Below are 16474 nucleotides of genomic sequence, written 5' to 3'. Positions count from 1 at the left end.
AAACTCTCCAGAAAGTAGGCATAGAGGGAACCTACCTCAACATAATAAAGGCCATATATGGCAAACCCACAGCAAACATCATTCTCAATGGTGAAAAACTGAAAGCATTTCCTTTAAGATCAGGAAGAAGACAAGGATGTCCACTCTCACCACTGTTATTCAACATAGTTTTGGAAGTCCTAGCCACGGCAATCAGAGAAGAAAAAGAAATAAAAGGAATACAGATTGGAAAAGAAGAAGTAAAACTGTCACTGTTTGCAGAAGACAGGATACATAGAGAATCCTAAAAATGCCACCAGAAAACTACTAGAGCTAATCAATGAATTTGGTAAAGTTGCAGGATACAAAATTAATGCACAGAAATCTCTTGCGTTCCTATACACTAATGATGAAAAATCTGAAAGAGAAATTAAGGAAACACTCCCATTTACCATTGCAACAAAAAGAATAAAATACCTAGGAATAAACCTACCTAGGGAGACAGAAGACCTGTATGCAGAAAAATGTAAGACACTGATGAAAGAAATTAAAGATGATACCAAGAGATGGAGAGATATACCATGTTCTTGGATTGGAAGAATCAATATTGTGAAAATGACTATACTACCCAAAGCAATCTAGAGATTCAATGCAATCCCTATCAAATTACAAATGGCATTTTTTACGGAACTAAAACAAAAAATTTACATTACATTACATTTGAAAATCAATCACTGTAATTTGTTATATTAATAAGCTAAAAAAGAAAAACCATGTGATCATCTTAGTAGATGATGCAGAGAAAGATTTTGACAACACCTGACATCCATTACTAATGAAAACTCTCAGCAAACTCAGAATAGAGGGGAACTTGGTTAATCTGACAAAGGGCATCTACAAAAAAAATACACAGCTGTCATACTTAATGGTGAAAGACTGAATGCTTTCCCCCTAAGATCAGAAATAAGACAGGGATGTCTGTTCCCACCACTTTCATTGATCATTGTACGAGAGGTCCTAGCCATTACAGTCAGGAAGAAAAACAAATAAAAGGCATCCATGTTGGAAAAGAAGAAGTAAAACAGTCTTTAGCCACAAGTGACATAATCGTCTATATAGAAAATCTGATGGAATCTACAATAAAAGCAACTGTAAGTGAGTTTAGCAAAGTTCCAAAATACAAGATTAATATACAGATATTAATTATATTTCTGTATTCTAGCAACAAACATTTAGAAAGTGAAATATGAAAACCAAACAACTAGGAAGTAAAATTTATGCCGCCGTTTCAAAAAATGTGAAATACGGATAAAATTTAGCAAAAGAGGGCTTCCCTGGTGGCGCAGTGGTTGAGAGTCCACCTGCCAATGCAGAGGACACGGGTTCGTGCCCTGGTCCGGGAAGATCCCACATGCCGCGGAGCGGCTGGGCCTGTGAGCCACGGCCGCTGGGCCTGCCCGTCCAGAGCCTGTGCTCCGCATCGGGAGAGGCCATAACAGTGAGAGGCCCGCATACCGCAAAAAAAAAAAAAAAAAAACTTTAGCAAAAGATGTAAAAGACAGGTACACTGAAACCTACAAAATATTAAACAGAAAACACAGAAAATTTGATGGAGAGAAATGGAGAGAGATAGAGTCAGAAGACTATATTATTAAGATGTTATTTCTACTCAGGTATATTTATGGATTCTACACAATCTCAATCAAAATTCCTGTAGGATTTTCTTGTAGAAATTCCAAAGCTGGTTCTAAAATTCATATGGAATGCAAAGAATCTAGAATAGTAAGACAACTCTGATAAAGAACAAAGTTAAAGGGCTAACACTACCTGATTTCAAGAATTATTATATGGCATAATCAAACCAGCATGATGTTGGCATCAAGATAGGGAAATAGGTCCATGGAAGGAGAAAGGAGTTCAGAAATAAACCCTGAGTTTTGACAAAGGCACAAGGCCTTTTTAGTAGAGAACAATTGTATATCCGTATGCAGCAGAATGTTATTCAGTGTCATTCTGTGTATTTTAAGAGTGTTGATTTTTGTTTTGGCCAACAAGTTACTTGAAGATCAGTTTGATCCTTTCAACACTTTTTTTAAAACCTTGTTAGTCAGGTCTAGTGTAGGCCTTACTCTAGAACTATTTTAGCTCTGCTACTAAGACATGACCCATTAAAGGTCTCTCTGAATGTTCCAGTAGTTCAGCAAGGTCTCTCTCCTCAGCCTGGCAGGAATGTGAATGTCTCCCAGCCTGTGTGATCTCTGATGGTTGTTAATTTATAGTTCCTGGGTAACTGTTCTTGCCCAGCCTCATGAAGATTCACCCCACGCATAAGCAGTTCAGTATTCAGATAACGACTCAAGGAGCCCTTCTTATAGATTTCTGGTGCCTTTTCTCTATGCTCTCATCTCTGGTGCCCTGCCCTGTAAATTCTGTTCACCCCAGCCTCCCCAGACTCTGACCTCTGTCTCCTTAGCTCAGCAGAATCACCTTGCTTATGCTTGTGCTATACTCTGAAAAGCCTCCAGACAAGAAGCTTGAGTGAGTGACCTTAGGGCTCACTTCATTGTTTGTCTTCACTCAGGGGAGTCAAATAGGTCTGAACTACCTGTTTTCCAATGTCTGAATAAAGGGTCTTTTCCCCCATATATTTTGTTTAATATTCTAGTTGTTTGCAATGGGAGGGCAAGTCACAGCAGTTATTTAGTCATGATTGGAAGTGAATGTCTTTCACAACTTAGGTTCATTGAAAATTTTTGTATTCTTAATTTGTTATTTTGAATAAATTGCATATTTATAATAGCGGGTACAACTGGAAAAGAAAGATCTGGGAGTAAAGACTTGATTTTTGCATATAGTTTATCTGGTGGGAACAGAATGCTTTGTAGTCTGGGGTAGGGGAAGGCAGGCTCAGGTGTTCAGCAGTTGGTTTGTTTTACAGTGGAACTGAATGGAGAGAATCAAATAAAAACAAAGCAGTTAAATTGTGGTCCATTAAGAAATCTGTTGCAGTACTCGATTACCTTTCTGAGGTTTTAGGATGGGGCAGGTTATTTAGATGAAACTGGAAAAGCTATCACCAAAGTTACTCTGAGGGAATTCCCTGGCGGTCCAGTGGTTAGGACCCTGCGCTGTCACTGCCGAGGGCCCGGGGTTCAATCCCACAAGCTGGGCGGTGCGCCAAAGGAAAAAAGTGCTATTCTGAAACTCAGGAAAACCAAATGAGTATTATCTGTAAAAATTGACAGGATGTGGATTATCTAGATGAGGAGTTTAGGAGGCACAGGGGAGAAATGATACTTGGTATATATAACTTGGAAAACTATTTTAATTGTGTATTTCCCAGCTTAGGAAATCAAAACTATTATACTGCTCAAGACCAAGCTTTATTTAATTTCATGACAATTATTTTTAGTAAAGAAAGAAAATTTAGCATTCTCTTTTCTGGTCTTGCTGGGGTTAATTTTTGTATCTTCCTTATATACTCCTGAGATTTTCTCCTCATGGTTTTATAAGACATTTTGGTATTGTAATATTTTGTTAGGTTTAATAACATCTAATTCTGGATTTAAATAATCCCTTTCACCAGAACTTTTAAGAAAATAATCCATTAGTCTTCTCATGTATGCACCTTTCCTGGAGTTTCAATCAATATAAACTGCTTACATGATGTATAATTTACTCAAATATTTCAAACTAATGACATTTGTCTTTTTCACCTTTTTGCATGTAGATACCATTATAGTTGGGTTAATGGATGAAATACTCTTCCATAATGTAATATACTCTATTCCAGAATGTTGACTGGATTCATTCTATTACTTATATTCCTCTTGATTTTCAAATAAGGATTATTAATTTTTTTGTTTTCTTTTGTTCATGCCCTCATTTCAGAAAAAATGAAGATGAATAAAGTATCTCGTTGTAGCATTAACCGTAGAAACATCTTTGGAGAGAACTTATTGTATAAAGCTGCTCTGCACAATGATGCTGGTCTTGTTCATCATTATGTGAAGAAAGGTGGAAATGTTAATCAACCAAGTTATGCTGGTAGGTTGTGGTTACCACTTACAGTTATCTTAAGAGTGGTTTGTAGTTTCAGCTGAGTCACTACTATGAAAGTATGGCAAAGTAGGCCTAAGACAAGTCTCAAACAGAAAGCTTCCAGGTAATTTTTCTACTTAGGCAGTGCTTCACCATCATCTCCCAGGGAAGTGGTAAGTTAGGGGGGAGAGGCAGGAGAAGAACATTACATTTCACCTTCAAAGATTATGCCTTCCTTCAAAGGTTATGCCTTCAAAGGCCCACTGCACCAGGTGGGCCATGTGCAGTGTCATTACACAGAAGGATGGGGTTCCTGGGGCTGGCTTGCTGGCTTTGTGTGGGCATTTTTTACTATGGACTCAGCTTTTTTTTTTTTTTTTTTAAAGGGCTCTTTATATTTTTTAGTAATTTATTTATTTATTTTTGCTGTGTTGGGTCTTCGTTTCTCTGCGAGGGCTTTCTCTAGTTGTGGCAAGCGGGGGCCACTCTTCATCGCGGTGCGCGGGCCTTTCACTATCGCGGCCTCTCTTGTTGCGGAGCACAGGCTCCAGACGCGCAGGCTCAGTAGCTGTGGCTCACGGGCCTAGTTGCTCCGTGGCATGTGGGATCCTCCCAGACCAGGGCTCGAACCTGTGTCCCCTGCATTAGCAGGCAGACTCTCAACCACTGCGCCACCAGGGAAGCCCTGGACTCAGCTTTTAATGGAAGAGGAGTGAGGTTCAAAGCTGAAAGAAGCAGATGGTACACTGAGCTTCAGGGATAATTGATGATAAAATGGTAGATGTACAGCAAGGACAATTGCCAGGGAAATGGAGAGAACAGACTATGAGGTAGAGAGGGTGGGGCAGGAAGCTCAGAAAGAACAGTCTTTCTGCAAGGCTAGGTCTCTGGTACAGTCTTCCTGTGGGGAGAACCTGATACGTTCTCCTGGAGAGGAATGATTTCTTAAAGGCACGTAAGTACTTAAAACACTGAGCAGCACTGTGTCCATACTTTTACTATTGTTTCTAGACTTTCTCGGTGTATGAAACAGTGCACAAAGTCTTATGGTACACAGAGATCAGCAGCACAGTCCATGGACAAGCACCCCCAGTACTTACTTTAGCAGCACCTGGGTTTATCCTATAATCAGTGTTTTAAAGACTATTATTCTAAGTGTCACACCCAGTTCATCCATTATGGTCTTATAGCTCTCAACCTTGGATCCTTACTTGCTAGCCAGAGCACTTGCTCCCTTGATTTTGAGAAATATATGGTTCTTTCTCTTAGTCTCTATGTGCTCCTTAAGTTCGGGAGTAGTTCAGCATGCCACTAATTGGATTTTATGGATTTCCCAAGCATCAATCTTAACATGTTTCTTTTCGTTAACCTTTTTTTCTGTGCCATCACTAACATCCCCAGTTGCTATTCCCTGCTTGTCTTTGGCCAGGCAGTGACCTTCTTCTCACTTCCCTAGGTACTTCTGTGACCTTCATGAATTCTTTATCCTTCCATATTTTCCAGACTTTTTGAACTCTCTTGTTTTCTGTTTTTCCTTCTCAATTTGCATCTTAATCTGACCTTTACTACTTCTGGCTACCACATCCCACAGAATTGCAGAGGGCAGTGTTTGCAAAGGGTTGTCCATAAACCATTTTCGTAAGAGTCACTTAAAATATTTGTTCAAAATGCAACCTTTACTTCACCCCCCCAAAGCACACACACACACAAAATCACTCAAAGTCACAATCAAAATCTGTAGGTTAAAATCTGGAAATCAAGTTCCCTGGATGATTTTTATTCTCATTAATGTTCAAGAACTACTGACAAGAGGTGTATGGCCTCCATATAATTCAATGTAGTGAGCTTTTACCATATGCCTTCTCTGTGCCAGATACTATGAAAACAAAAAGATATACAGTATCTACTAGGAAGGTTTAAATAAATTTATTTTGTGAGATAATCCAATAAAGGCTTAAGTGCCTTTTGAGGAATTAACAAAATGTTATAGTAACAGACCAATGGTCTTTTTATAGGTAACATTTGCATTTTATAAGTCCTCATTTACATTTTGTGATATCTTTGATTTAAAAAACCAATTTCAATAATTCTTTACCTATCAAAACCAAGGGTGACAACCATGAAGTAGCCTGAAAATAAATTCTGAATACCTAAAATAGATCTAATAAAGCTTCTTTGCTAAAACCCTCTCAGATCAATGACTTGAGCATTATTTTACACAGAATCCTATCTGATTCCTAAGCCTATGATACATTAGAACTGAAAAGAAAGGTTGGCTTAGGCCAGGATATTGATAATAGCAAGAAGTTTAAGCCAACAGCAAGGCAAGAGACATAAAAAATGAGAGGCAAAATTGTTGAGGACTGTAATGAAGAGAGTGCACTTTATATCTCTGTGGGTGTTAACAATTGCTGCATTAGATCATATAACTAATATTATTATGATCTTGAATCTTTTTAAACAAATGCGTTAAATTATATTGTCTTCATAGGAAATTTACACTCTTATTAACCTTTGAAGAAATTTCCTGCAAGATAGTTACATTTTTTTAAAAAAAAAACTATGTTGCTTAAGGATCTCCCAACCTGCAGTTTTGGGAGATAATAAAAGATCTGTTATAAAATGTACTCCATCTTTATTTAAGAGGAGTGGTTTTACAACACAGAAGGAGTAAGCCTTAGGAGAAGGGAAATTCTTTGTTACATGTGATTTCTTTCTGGAATATGTAGCCCTTTATGTGGTCTAGAGTAGCTTTCTGCAGAATAAAGGTCCCTCTGGCTTTGTTGCTGCTGGGAATTTCTTTCAACCCTGGAACTGATACTGTTCATCACTGGGTCATCCTTGCTTACTTAGGTCACACTTAAAGTAGCATTCATTTTCAGCTTCCCTCCCCAAGACCCCATCATTTACTATGAATTGCTCACATGGACTTTGTTTTCTTTGGGAATTTTCTGAAGTAAATTTAGTGTACGAGACTGGCTTTTTCTTGGAAGCCAGACAGTTGCTTTACATTTACCTTATCTTTTAGTCATTCTGAGCTCAGGGAAAACAAACATCCTTTGTTATGGTTATTTTCTCATTCCTGTAGCAGCCTTTTCTGTCCCCTTTAGGAAACTAATTTTTATTGTAGTTTAAGCAAAACCTAAATAAGGAAAGGAAGTTTCCTAGAAGGAAAATCACCTACATTCCAAAGTTAATAACTTTTGGATTTCTGATACTTCATTTTTTATCCCACTAAACCTAGTCTGTGACAAATAATCAAGTTAACCAGTGTACATTATAAGTAAGCAAACTTCCACTGGTTTACAGGTCCCAGAATCTAAATAGCAATTAGTTCACGCTTTTTATTGGAGACAGTACTTTGGGGGAAGAGAGTTTTTATATTATTTTTTTTAAATAGATAGTTCTTAAATAGTTATCTTCCAAAAGTTCACATTTATTTGAAAATTTTTATGAAATTATGAAAAATTTCAAACATACAGAAAAGTTGAAAGAATTGAACAGTGAACATCCATATACCTAATTCCTAGATTCTCCATATTTGTTTTTGTTACGTACTTATTGTAAAGGGAAACACTCATGTGTTTCTCCTCTACTCACACCCAGATACATGGGTTTTCCATACATTGAACAATTCTTCCACACCACCTAGGTATCCTGCAATTCAATTCAATTCTGACACTAAACATTGTTAGTGTAGACTCCACAGATTAAGAAATCAGTCCCATGAGGCTGACCCCCACTTCACATGCCAATCACAAGTAGGAGATCACCAGGTTACCCACAGCTTTCACTCACCTTGGCTACAAACTGGGGGTTACCATGACCCATTTCTTGGATTTGATCATTTCCTAGAACAGCTCATGGACTCAGGGAAGCACTTAACTTATATTTACCAGTTTGTTATGTAATAAAGCATATGATTAAGGATACAGATGAAAAGCCAGATGAAGAGGGTACATAAGGTGAGGTCTGGAAGGGTCTGAAACACAGGAAATTCTGTCTCCATGGAATTGGGGTGTGCTGTCCTCTCAGCGTGCAGATGTGTTCACCAACCTGGATAAGCTCTCCAAACCCCATACTTCGGAGATTTTTATGGAGACTTCATCACGTAGGCATGATCGATTATTAAATCCATTTCTAGCCCCTCTCTCCTTTCTGAAGTACAGAGGCAGACTTGAAAGTTCCAGCTTCTAATTATGACTTGGTCTTTCTGGTGACCAGCCTCATCTATGAGCCCACCAAAACTTGCCTCATTGGAACAAAATACACTTCTATCTCCCAGGAAATGCCAGGGGATTTTAGGAGCTCTGAGACCGATTCTCCTATCATTCAGGAAATTACAAAGGAAATTGGAAATTCTGTATCAGGAACTAGGGTCAAAGACTATAAGGACGAAAGATTCTCCTGCCACCCCTGTTTACAAGGGTATTAGGAGCTCTGTGTTAGGAACCAGGGGGCAGAGGCCAGTATACATATTTTTTATTTTTTAAATTATTCTTTCAACTCCAACATGGCTTTCTCAAACATTTATTTCTTTATTATTTTTAAAAATTGAAGTTTAGTTGATTTACAATATTAGTTTCAGGTATACAACATAGTGATGCAATATTTTTATATGTTATACTCCATTTAAAGTTAATACAAAATAATGGCTATATTTCCCAGTCCTGTACAATATTTCCATATTGCTTATGTATTTTGTACATAGTAGATTGTGTCTCTTAATTCCCTACCCCTTTCTTGCCCCTCCCCACTTCCCTCTATCCACTGGTAGCCATTAATTTTTACTCTATATGTGTAAGGCTGTTTCTGTTTTGTTATATACATTTGTTTGTTTTATTTTTTAGATTTCACACGTCATAACATATAGTATTTGTCTTTCTCTGTCGTATTTCGCTAAGCATAGTACTCTCTAGGTCCATCCACATTGTTGCAAATGACAGATTTCATTCTTTTTTATGGCTGAGTAATATTCCATTGTGTGTGTGTGTGTGTGTGTGTGTGTGTACCACATCTTATTTTTCTGTTCATCATTGTTGGGCACTTAAGTTGCTTCCAAATCTTGACTATTTGTAAATAATGCTGCTGTGAACATTGGGGTGCATGTATCTTCAAATTAGTGTTTTCATTTTCTTCAGATACATACCCAGCAGTAGAATTGCTGGATCATAAGGTAGTTCTGTTTTTTGGTTTTTGAGGAACCTCCCTACAGTTTTCCATAGTGGCTGTACCAATTTACATTTCCACCAGCAGTGTACAAGGGTTCTCTTTTCTCTGCATCCTCACCAGCCTTTGTTATTTGCAGACTTTTTGATGATAGCCATTTTGACAGTTGTGAGGTGATATCTCATTGTGGTTTTGATTTGCATTTCTCTGATAATTTTTCATGTTGGGCATCTTTTCATGTGCCTGTTAGCCAGCTGTATGTCTTCTTTGGAAAAATGTCTGTTCAGGTCTTCTGCCCATTTTTTGATTGGCCTGTTTGTTTTTTTGATATTGAGTTGTATGAGCTGTTTATGTATTTTGGATATTAACCTCTTATTGGTCATATCATTTGCAAATGTTTTCTCCCATCCAGTACATTGTCTTTTTGTTTTGTCGATGGTTTCCTTTGCTGTGCAAAAGCTTTTCAGTTTAACTAGGTACCATTTGTTTATTTTTGCTTTTGTTTCCTTCATCTTAAGAGACAGATCCAAAAAAGTATTGCTATGATTTATGTCAAAGTGTGTTCTGCCTCTGTTTTCTTCTGGGAGTTTTATGATTTCCCATCTTACATTTACATCTTCAATCCTTTTTGAGTTTATTTTTGTATATGGTGTGAGAAAATGTTCTAATTTCATTCTGACAACCTCTGCCTGTCTAATTGGGGTAATTAGTTGATTTTCGTTTAATATGAATATTTGGATTTACTGCCATTTTACTTGTGTTTCTTGTGTCTTCATTTATTTGTTTTTGTCTTTGCATTATTTTGTAGTGATTACTCTAGGGATTACAATATACATTTTTAATGTTTTATAGTCTTCTTAGAGTTAATATTGTAATACTTCATATAAAATGTAAGAACATCAAATATATCTCCTTTTTCCTTTTTTTAAATTTATTTATTTATTTATTTTTGGCTACATTGGGTCTTCGTTGCTGTGCGTGGTCTTTCTCTAGTTGCAGTGAGTGGGGGCTACTCTTTGTTGCTGTGTGCAGCCTTCTCATTGCAGTGGCTTCTCTTGTTGTGGAGCGTGGGCTCTAGGCACACGGGCTTCAGTACTTGTGGCACACAGGCTCAGTAGTTGTGGCTCGTGGGCTCTAGAGCACAGGCTCAGTAGTTGTGGCACATGGGCTTAGTTGCTCCATGGCATGTGGGATCTTCCTGGCTCAGGGCTTGAACCCGTGTCCCCTGCATTGGCAGGCGGATTCTTAACCACTGTGCCACGAGGGAAGCCCCTCCCTTATCCCTTACGTTATGTCTGTCGCATATATTACATGTATATACAGGATAAACTCCAAAACATAGTTATAATTTTTGCTTTAAGTAGCTTTGTGTATTTTAAGGAAATTTATAGGAAATAAATTCTATTAACTATATATTTACCAGTTTTGGTGCTCTTCATTTCTTCCTCAAGGCTTTCTAATTAATACTATTGGAGAAAGTCCTTCTATAGACGTTCTTAACTGGAGTGTCCCCTCAAAGGGGACATTTGGTAGTTTCTGGAAACATTTTTAGTTTTTACAACTGGAATGGGCAGCAGGGTACTACTGGCATCTGATGGATTAAGACCAGGGATACTGCTAAACAGCCTACAGTGCCCAGAACATTTAGCCTAAAATGTCAGTGCCAAGATTGAGAAACTGGATTATGGAGAAGGTTCTGAAAATATTAGTGCCAAGATTGAGAAACTCTGGTTTATGGAAGGAAAGAATGAAGCACACTTTAACTTGCAACTTTTTATGTTTTCTTATATCAATCGTATGATTTTTTGGAGTTTAGATATCTTTGACTTATACCATTATATCTGGCTAGCAAAGGAAGAAGATATTTATTTGGATGACTGGTTTTTTTTGGAGCAGTTTGTGGTATGTTTGTTGAATTTACTGTAACTAACTTTTTGCAAATAGGGAGAAAAGAAATATACAGTTTACCCATGAACAACGTGGGAGTTAAGGGTGCCAACCCTCTGTGTGGTCAAAAATCTGAGAATAAGTTACAGTTGGCCCTCCGTATCCATGGTTACTCCTTCAGCTAACCTCAGATTGTGTAGTACTGTAGTATTTACTTTTGGAAAAAAATCTGTGTATAAGGCGAACCTGCACAGTTCAAACCCACGTTGTTCACGAGTTGACTGTTTACTTTTGAACTGATGTCTGCGTAGTCTTGCTGGCTGGGTGGGTTATTTTAATGGAAGTACCTTGAGTTACAAATAAGACTTTTCCCCCTCTTCTCTGCAGAAAAGTAGCCTGCAACCAGCATTCTCTATGAGCTAATAATGACCCCCCTTACAGCCTTTTTATTTGAGGGGGGCAAAAATAGTTTCAAATATTTTACTTATTTTCATAAGTAAAATTCCATATTAACACCAACAGAATTAGGGGTAGGAATTTCATTTGTCCATCAGAGTTATTGAATCCACAAATAATACAGGTTGCTTTCATGGTGAGATTATCTTGTCTCATATAACCAAAATATTTTTAAAGCAACAACTTAGAGTTCTTATTTTAAGGGCAAGCACAAACATTATTAAGATGCCAAATATAAACAAACACCATTTCTTTTTTGTGTAACAGGTTGGACAGCACTTCATGAAGCTAGTGTAGGAGGATTTTATCAGACAGCAAGTGAACTATTAAAGGGTGGAGCAGATGTAAATATCAGAGGAATGTACCAGATCACTCCCCTACATGATGCTGTGATGAATGGACATTATAAGGTACTGTGATTCTTTTGTTTGCAGAGCAAACACTACATTCTTCAAGTATTAAAAAACCTCTGGGACCAAGCAATAGAAAAACAGATAGGGATCCAGTTTCAGTTCATTCTGCTAATCAATACTCATAATTCATAATAAAATTTTACTGTGTGATGGATCGGTTGTGCCTAATGTGGTAGATCCCATTTTACATGTTACTTTTAATAACTACAGAATGTGTACTTTGGTTATACACAGTATTTTAAAAATTTCTTTAGACTCTTTTTGTATGGTTCTTTATAGGCTTTAGGAGAACATTTCCTTCTTAGAGTGTTACACAGTGATGTCCAGCCCTGATAGCAGGCTTACAGCTTTTTGTAGTCTAGTGTTACTTTCAGAGTCAGACTAAGACATGAGAACCTCCCAGGTTTTAATGATGAGCCAGTACACACCAGCACAGAGGTACCAGTGGTTATAGTATTAAAATACTATAATTCTATACAAGTTGGTTAATAGTAACTTCAATAATGGTAATATTAATTAAGATTATGAATTCCAGCACACTTGCTTTATCATATATGTTCTGAGCTTCCTAGACATTTTTCTGGTCCAGGAACTGCATTGGTCTGAGGCACTTGTGAAAATAGCTTATTATTTATTTCAAGTATTGGAAGTTGCCTCTGGGTTTAAAACCTCTAGGGTAGGAAAGGGGGCTAATCAGCTAGGCTCAGGAAGATCTGTTCAGTGTTCCTCCAGAAGAAATGCCTACCACAGGTAGAGCTGGGGAAGGCTGCCAGGAACCATGGGCATAGACAAATAGGACATATCCCTTCCTAGTTTGGAGGGTTTAGGTGGTTTTGCTTTTTTTGGATAATGTATCACCTGACGGTAGGTGGTCATTCCTGCACATTTTGTAGAGGGCTTGGGGGAGAGAACTCTGCCTTGGACCTAATTTAATGGCCAGAAGAATGCTAGAACAAGTGATGGTGTGAGCCCTCTCTCTGTCTTTTATCTGCTCTTCAAAACTGGCCTCTAGCAGAGAAACCTCATGCCAAATCATTTCTTCTCTCTTTCCATGGCCCATCCGCTCTCCAACTTGCCAGGGCTGACCTGTCCTGGTCAAGAATCTTTTCTCCCTTTGGGTAATATGAGCCGTGGGTGCTTTATACCTTTTTTTCTTTTCTTTCTCAGTTCTTCCTTTGCCCCTCCTGATAACTTGGCTCCAATTAACTTCTGCCTCACAAACTATAACTGCAGTCTTCTTTCTGGCCTTTGCAGATATGTAGCCTTCTCTTGTACCCTTAGTGAAGTAAAAGGGACCAAAGACACAGGCCTCTAACTCCTGAAGTATCCTGTGGTATATAAATATTTGAGATGTTGAACTGGAGGTTCACTGACAGTGTTACTGGGATTCACAGATATTGAAAAGATATCCCCCAGACATGGTGATTATGCATTCCATTTGTGTCTCGAGTGAGCTTTCTTATAAAGTTTGATTGTATACTCTACTACACTTTAAAAAGTCATACCACATCAACAGGCCGGAGCATGGATGGTGTTTTGTTGTTGTTGGGAGTATTTTTTAAAAATCCCAGACATCATACCATTTTATCCATAAATACGTGTACCTGCATCTCTAACAGATAAGGACATTTTTTTCCACACCCACATTTTTTATCATCTTACCTAATAAAAATTAAAATTTTAAATACCATTTAATAATATCTAGTCCATATTTAAATTTCCCCAAATTATCTAAAAATGTTTTTTATTACAAGTTTTTGTTTGAATCAGGATCTATCAATGTCTGTATATTACATGTGTTTGTTATGTCTCTTAAGTGTGTGTGGGTTTTTTTATAGGTTTATTATTTATTTATTTTATTTATTTTTGGCTGCATCGGGTCTTAGTTGCAGCACACTGGATCTTCATTGCGGCATGCAGGATTTTTCCTTGTGGCGTGTGGGCTCTTTGTTGTAGTGCTCGGGCTTCTCTCTAGTTGTGGCATGCAGGTTTTCTCTTCTCTAATTGTGGTGCCCAGGCTCCAGAGTGCGTGGGCTCTGTAGTTTGCAGCACGTGGGCTCTAGTTGAGGTGCAGGAGCTTAGTAGTTGTGGCACGCAGGCTTAGTTGACCTGCGGCATGCGGGATCTTAGTTCCCTGACTAGGGATTGAACCTGCGTCCCCTGCATTGGAAGGTGGATTTTTTACCACTGGACCACCAGGGAAGTCCCTCTTAAGTGTGTTTTAATCTATAACAGTTCTTCCTATATTTTGTTTTTTGTGTCTTCTAGAACCTGGGTCATTTGTCTTATAGAACTTCCTAAATCCTGGATTTGACTGAGTTTATCTTTGTTTCTTCCCATATTTTCTCTAAATGGTGTTTTAATGTAAAATCTATCAGAGACCACAATCTGGGTGCTATGTGTGCTCATTGCTATTGGATGTCATTGTTTTTAGGCATTTTCAGTGAAATGTATGCTTTTAGAAAGAAAAACAAATCATGAGTTCTTACTGATATTTCCATTTCAGACTTAATATTATAGATTCATAATAACTTTGATTTTATACTTGTATCTCTTTTTCTCTTATGCTAAACATTTGTTTCTTAATACATTAATTTCTTTATTGTACAGCATACTTACAGTATTACTATTAGTGTATTATTATTATGAATATTAACAATATTATTATTAACAATGGAACTACTAATGAAGTGCTTTTTTTACAGTTCTTTTTGTTTTGTTTATATTCCATTAGGGATGTGTGGTAAAAATACTGTCTTTTCCAGTACTTGAAAGAATTTTATTCTCTGTCCTGTTGGCTTCTTATGCAAGGAAGTTGTTGGAAGGCAGAGATATGGAATAATATCCTCCAAACTGAAAAGGAACTTTGAGAGAGACTGGAAAACAAAGCAGGCAATTCCATAAAGTGCAATTGTGAAGTTTATTGTGGGTAATTTACATACTGGCAGGATTGGGCAGACAACAATCCAGAGGCATTCTCAGCTGTGCTCCTCACCACTGAAAGGAGCACAGGGAGATTTAAAGTGGCCAAAGCTGACAACAGAATCTGACTACCAAATGAGAAGCATGTCCACACTGACTGGAACTGGAGATTTTTCCTCCCCCGGGGGGTCTCATGACCATTAAGCATCTGTGTCAACAAAAGACACTCTTCCAGTTTTCACATCAGATGAAAGCAAGGGTAAAAGTTGACAGGGAATTTATCTGGCTTGGGCACATTCCTTGTGAGTAGGCTAAAGCTTAATCATGCAGAAAGGGGAGGGGTAGGACTTCAGACCTAAGATAGAGCTGACAAAATGGAGTCAGTGTGGTTCAGCCACACAGAAGTCAGCTGATTCTAGAGGGAGGAAAGCACTAGAGTCAATAATATGATTAAAGGTGAAAAGCCACGGGCACGCTTTAAGTAGCAGTGTATTTCCTTATGGGGCCTATTGTTTGATGAACTAAATAAGTAGGGATTGTGAGGCCAGCCACTTACTGAAATTGCTCTGCTTGTTCCAGTTAAGAACATGTGGTAATCTTAAAATATGTCCACAAATTCTTTAACAGTCCTCCCTTCGCAAGGTGGATCCTGATTGCTCTCCTCAGGAGGGTGGGCTGGAGTTTCAGTGAGTTGCTTCTAACAAACACGATGTGGCAGGAGTGACACAGTACATGACTTCTAAGACTAGGTTGAAAACTGTTGTGGCTTCTTCCTTGTTCTCTAACTCACTTGTTCAGCAACGCTGGGAGAAGCCAGATGTCATTTCATGCAGCCACTCAAGCAGCTCCATGGAGAGGTTCATGTGGCAGTGGACAAAGGCCTCCTGCCCACAGCCATGTGAGTGAGCCATCTTAGAAACAGATCCTCCAGTCCCAGGCAAACTTTTATTTATTTTTATTTTTTAATTTTTAAATTTTTTTAAATAAATTTATTTATTTATTTTTGGCTGTGTTGGGTCTTCGTTGCTGCACGTGGGCTTTCTCTAGTTGCGGTGAGTGGGGGCTACTCTTCGTTGCGGGCTTCTCATTGCAGTGGCTTCTCTTGTTGCGGAGCATGGGCTCTAGGCACGTGGGCTCAGTAGTTGTGGCACGTGGGCTCAGTAGTTTTGGCTCGCGGGCTCTGGAGTGCAGGCTCAGTAGTTGTGCCCCAGGGGCTTAGTTGCTCCGTGGCACGTGGGATCTTCCCGGACCAGGGCTCGATCCGTGTCCCCTGCCTTGGCAGGCGGATTCTTAACTACTGCGCCACCAGGGAAGTCCCCAGGCAAGCTTTTAGGTGATTGTATCTCCAGCCAACCTCTTGACTGTAACCTCATGAGAGACCCTGAGGCAGAACCATCCACCTGTGGCCACTCCCAAATTCCTGACCCACAGAAACTATGAGATTATAAATATTTATTACTGTTTTAAGCTACTACGTTTTGGGGTAACTTGTTAGGTAGCAACAGATAACTAATACAGAACCTAAATGCAGAATTAAAATAGGGGTAAAAAACGCAGTGGAAATAACTGATTTACTGCCATTTGGTAAGAAGAGAGTTTTTTAAAGA

General features: G+C 38.4%; 1 protein-coding gene across 1 annotated transcript in view; it reads left to right on the top strand.

Moving 5' to 3' along the window:
• Positions 1–16474, top strand: part of ANKRD31 (ankyrin repeat domain 31) — a 143414-nt gene that overhangs the window by 41774 nt on the left and 85166 nt on the right. The window contains exons 10-11 of the mRNA XM_081233017.1: positions 3871–4026; positions 11800–11942. Of these exons, the coding sequence (XP_081089143.1) occupies positions 3871–4026; positions 11800–11942 (299 nt within the window). The remainder of the gene's footprint in view (positions 1–3870; positions 4027–11799; positions 11943–16474) is intronic.

The sequence above is a fragment of the Mesoplodon bidens genome (genome assembly GCF_964165515.1).
Source record: "Mesoplodon bidens genome assembly, chromosome: 4".
NCBI classification, from domain to species: Eukaryota; Metazoa; Chordata; class Mammalia; order Artiodactyla; family Ziphiidae; genus Mesoplodon; species Mesoplodon bidens.
Note: the sequence above shows the minus strand (reverse complement) of the source record. Positions and strands in the feature narration are given on the sequence as shown.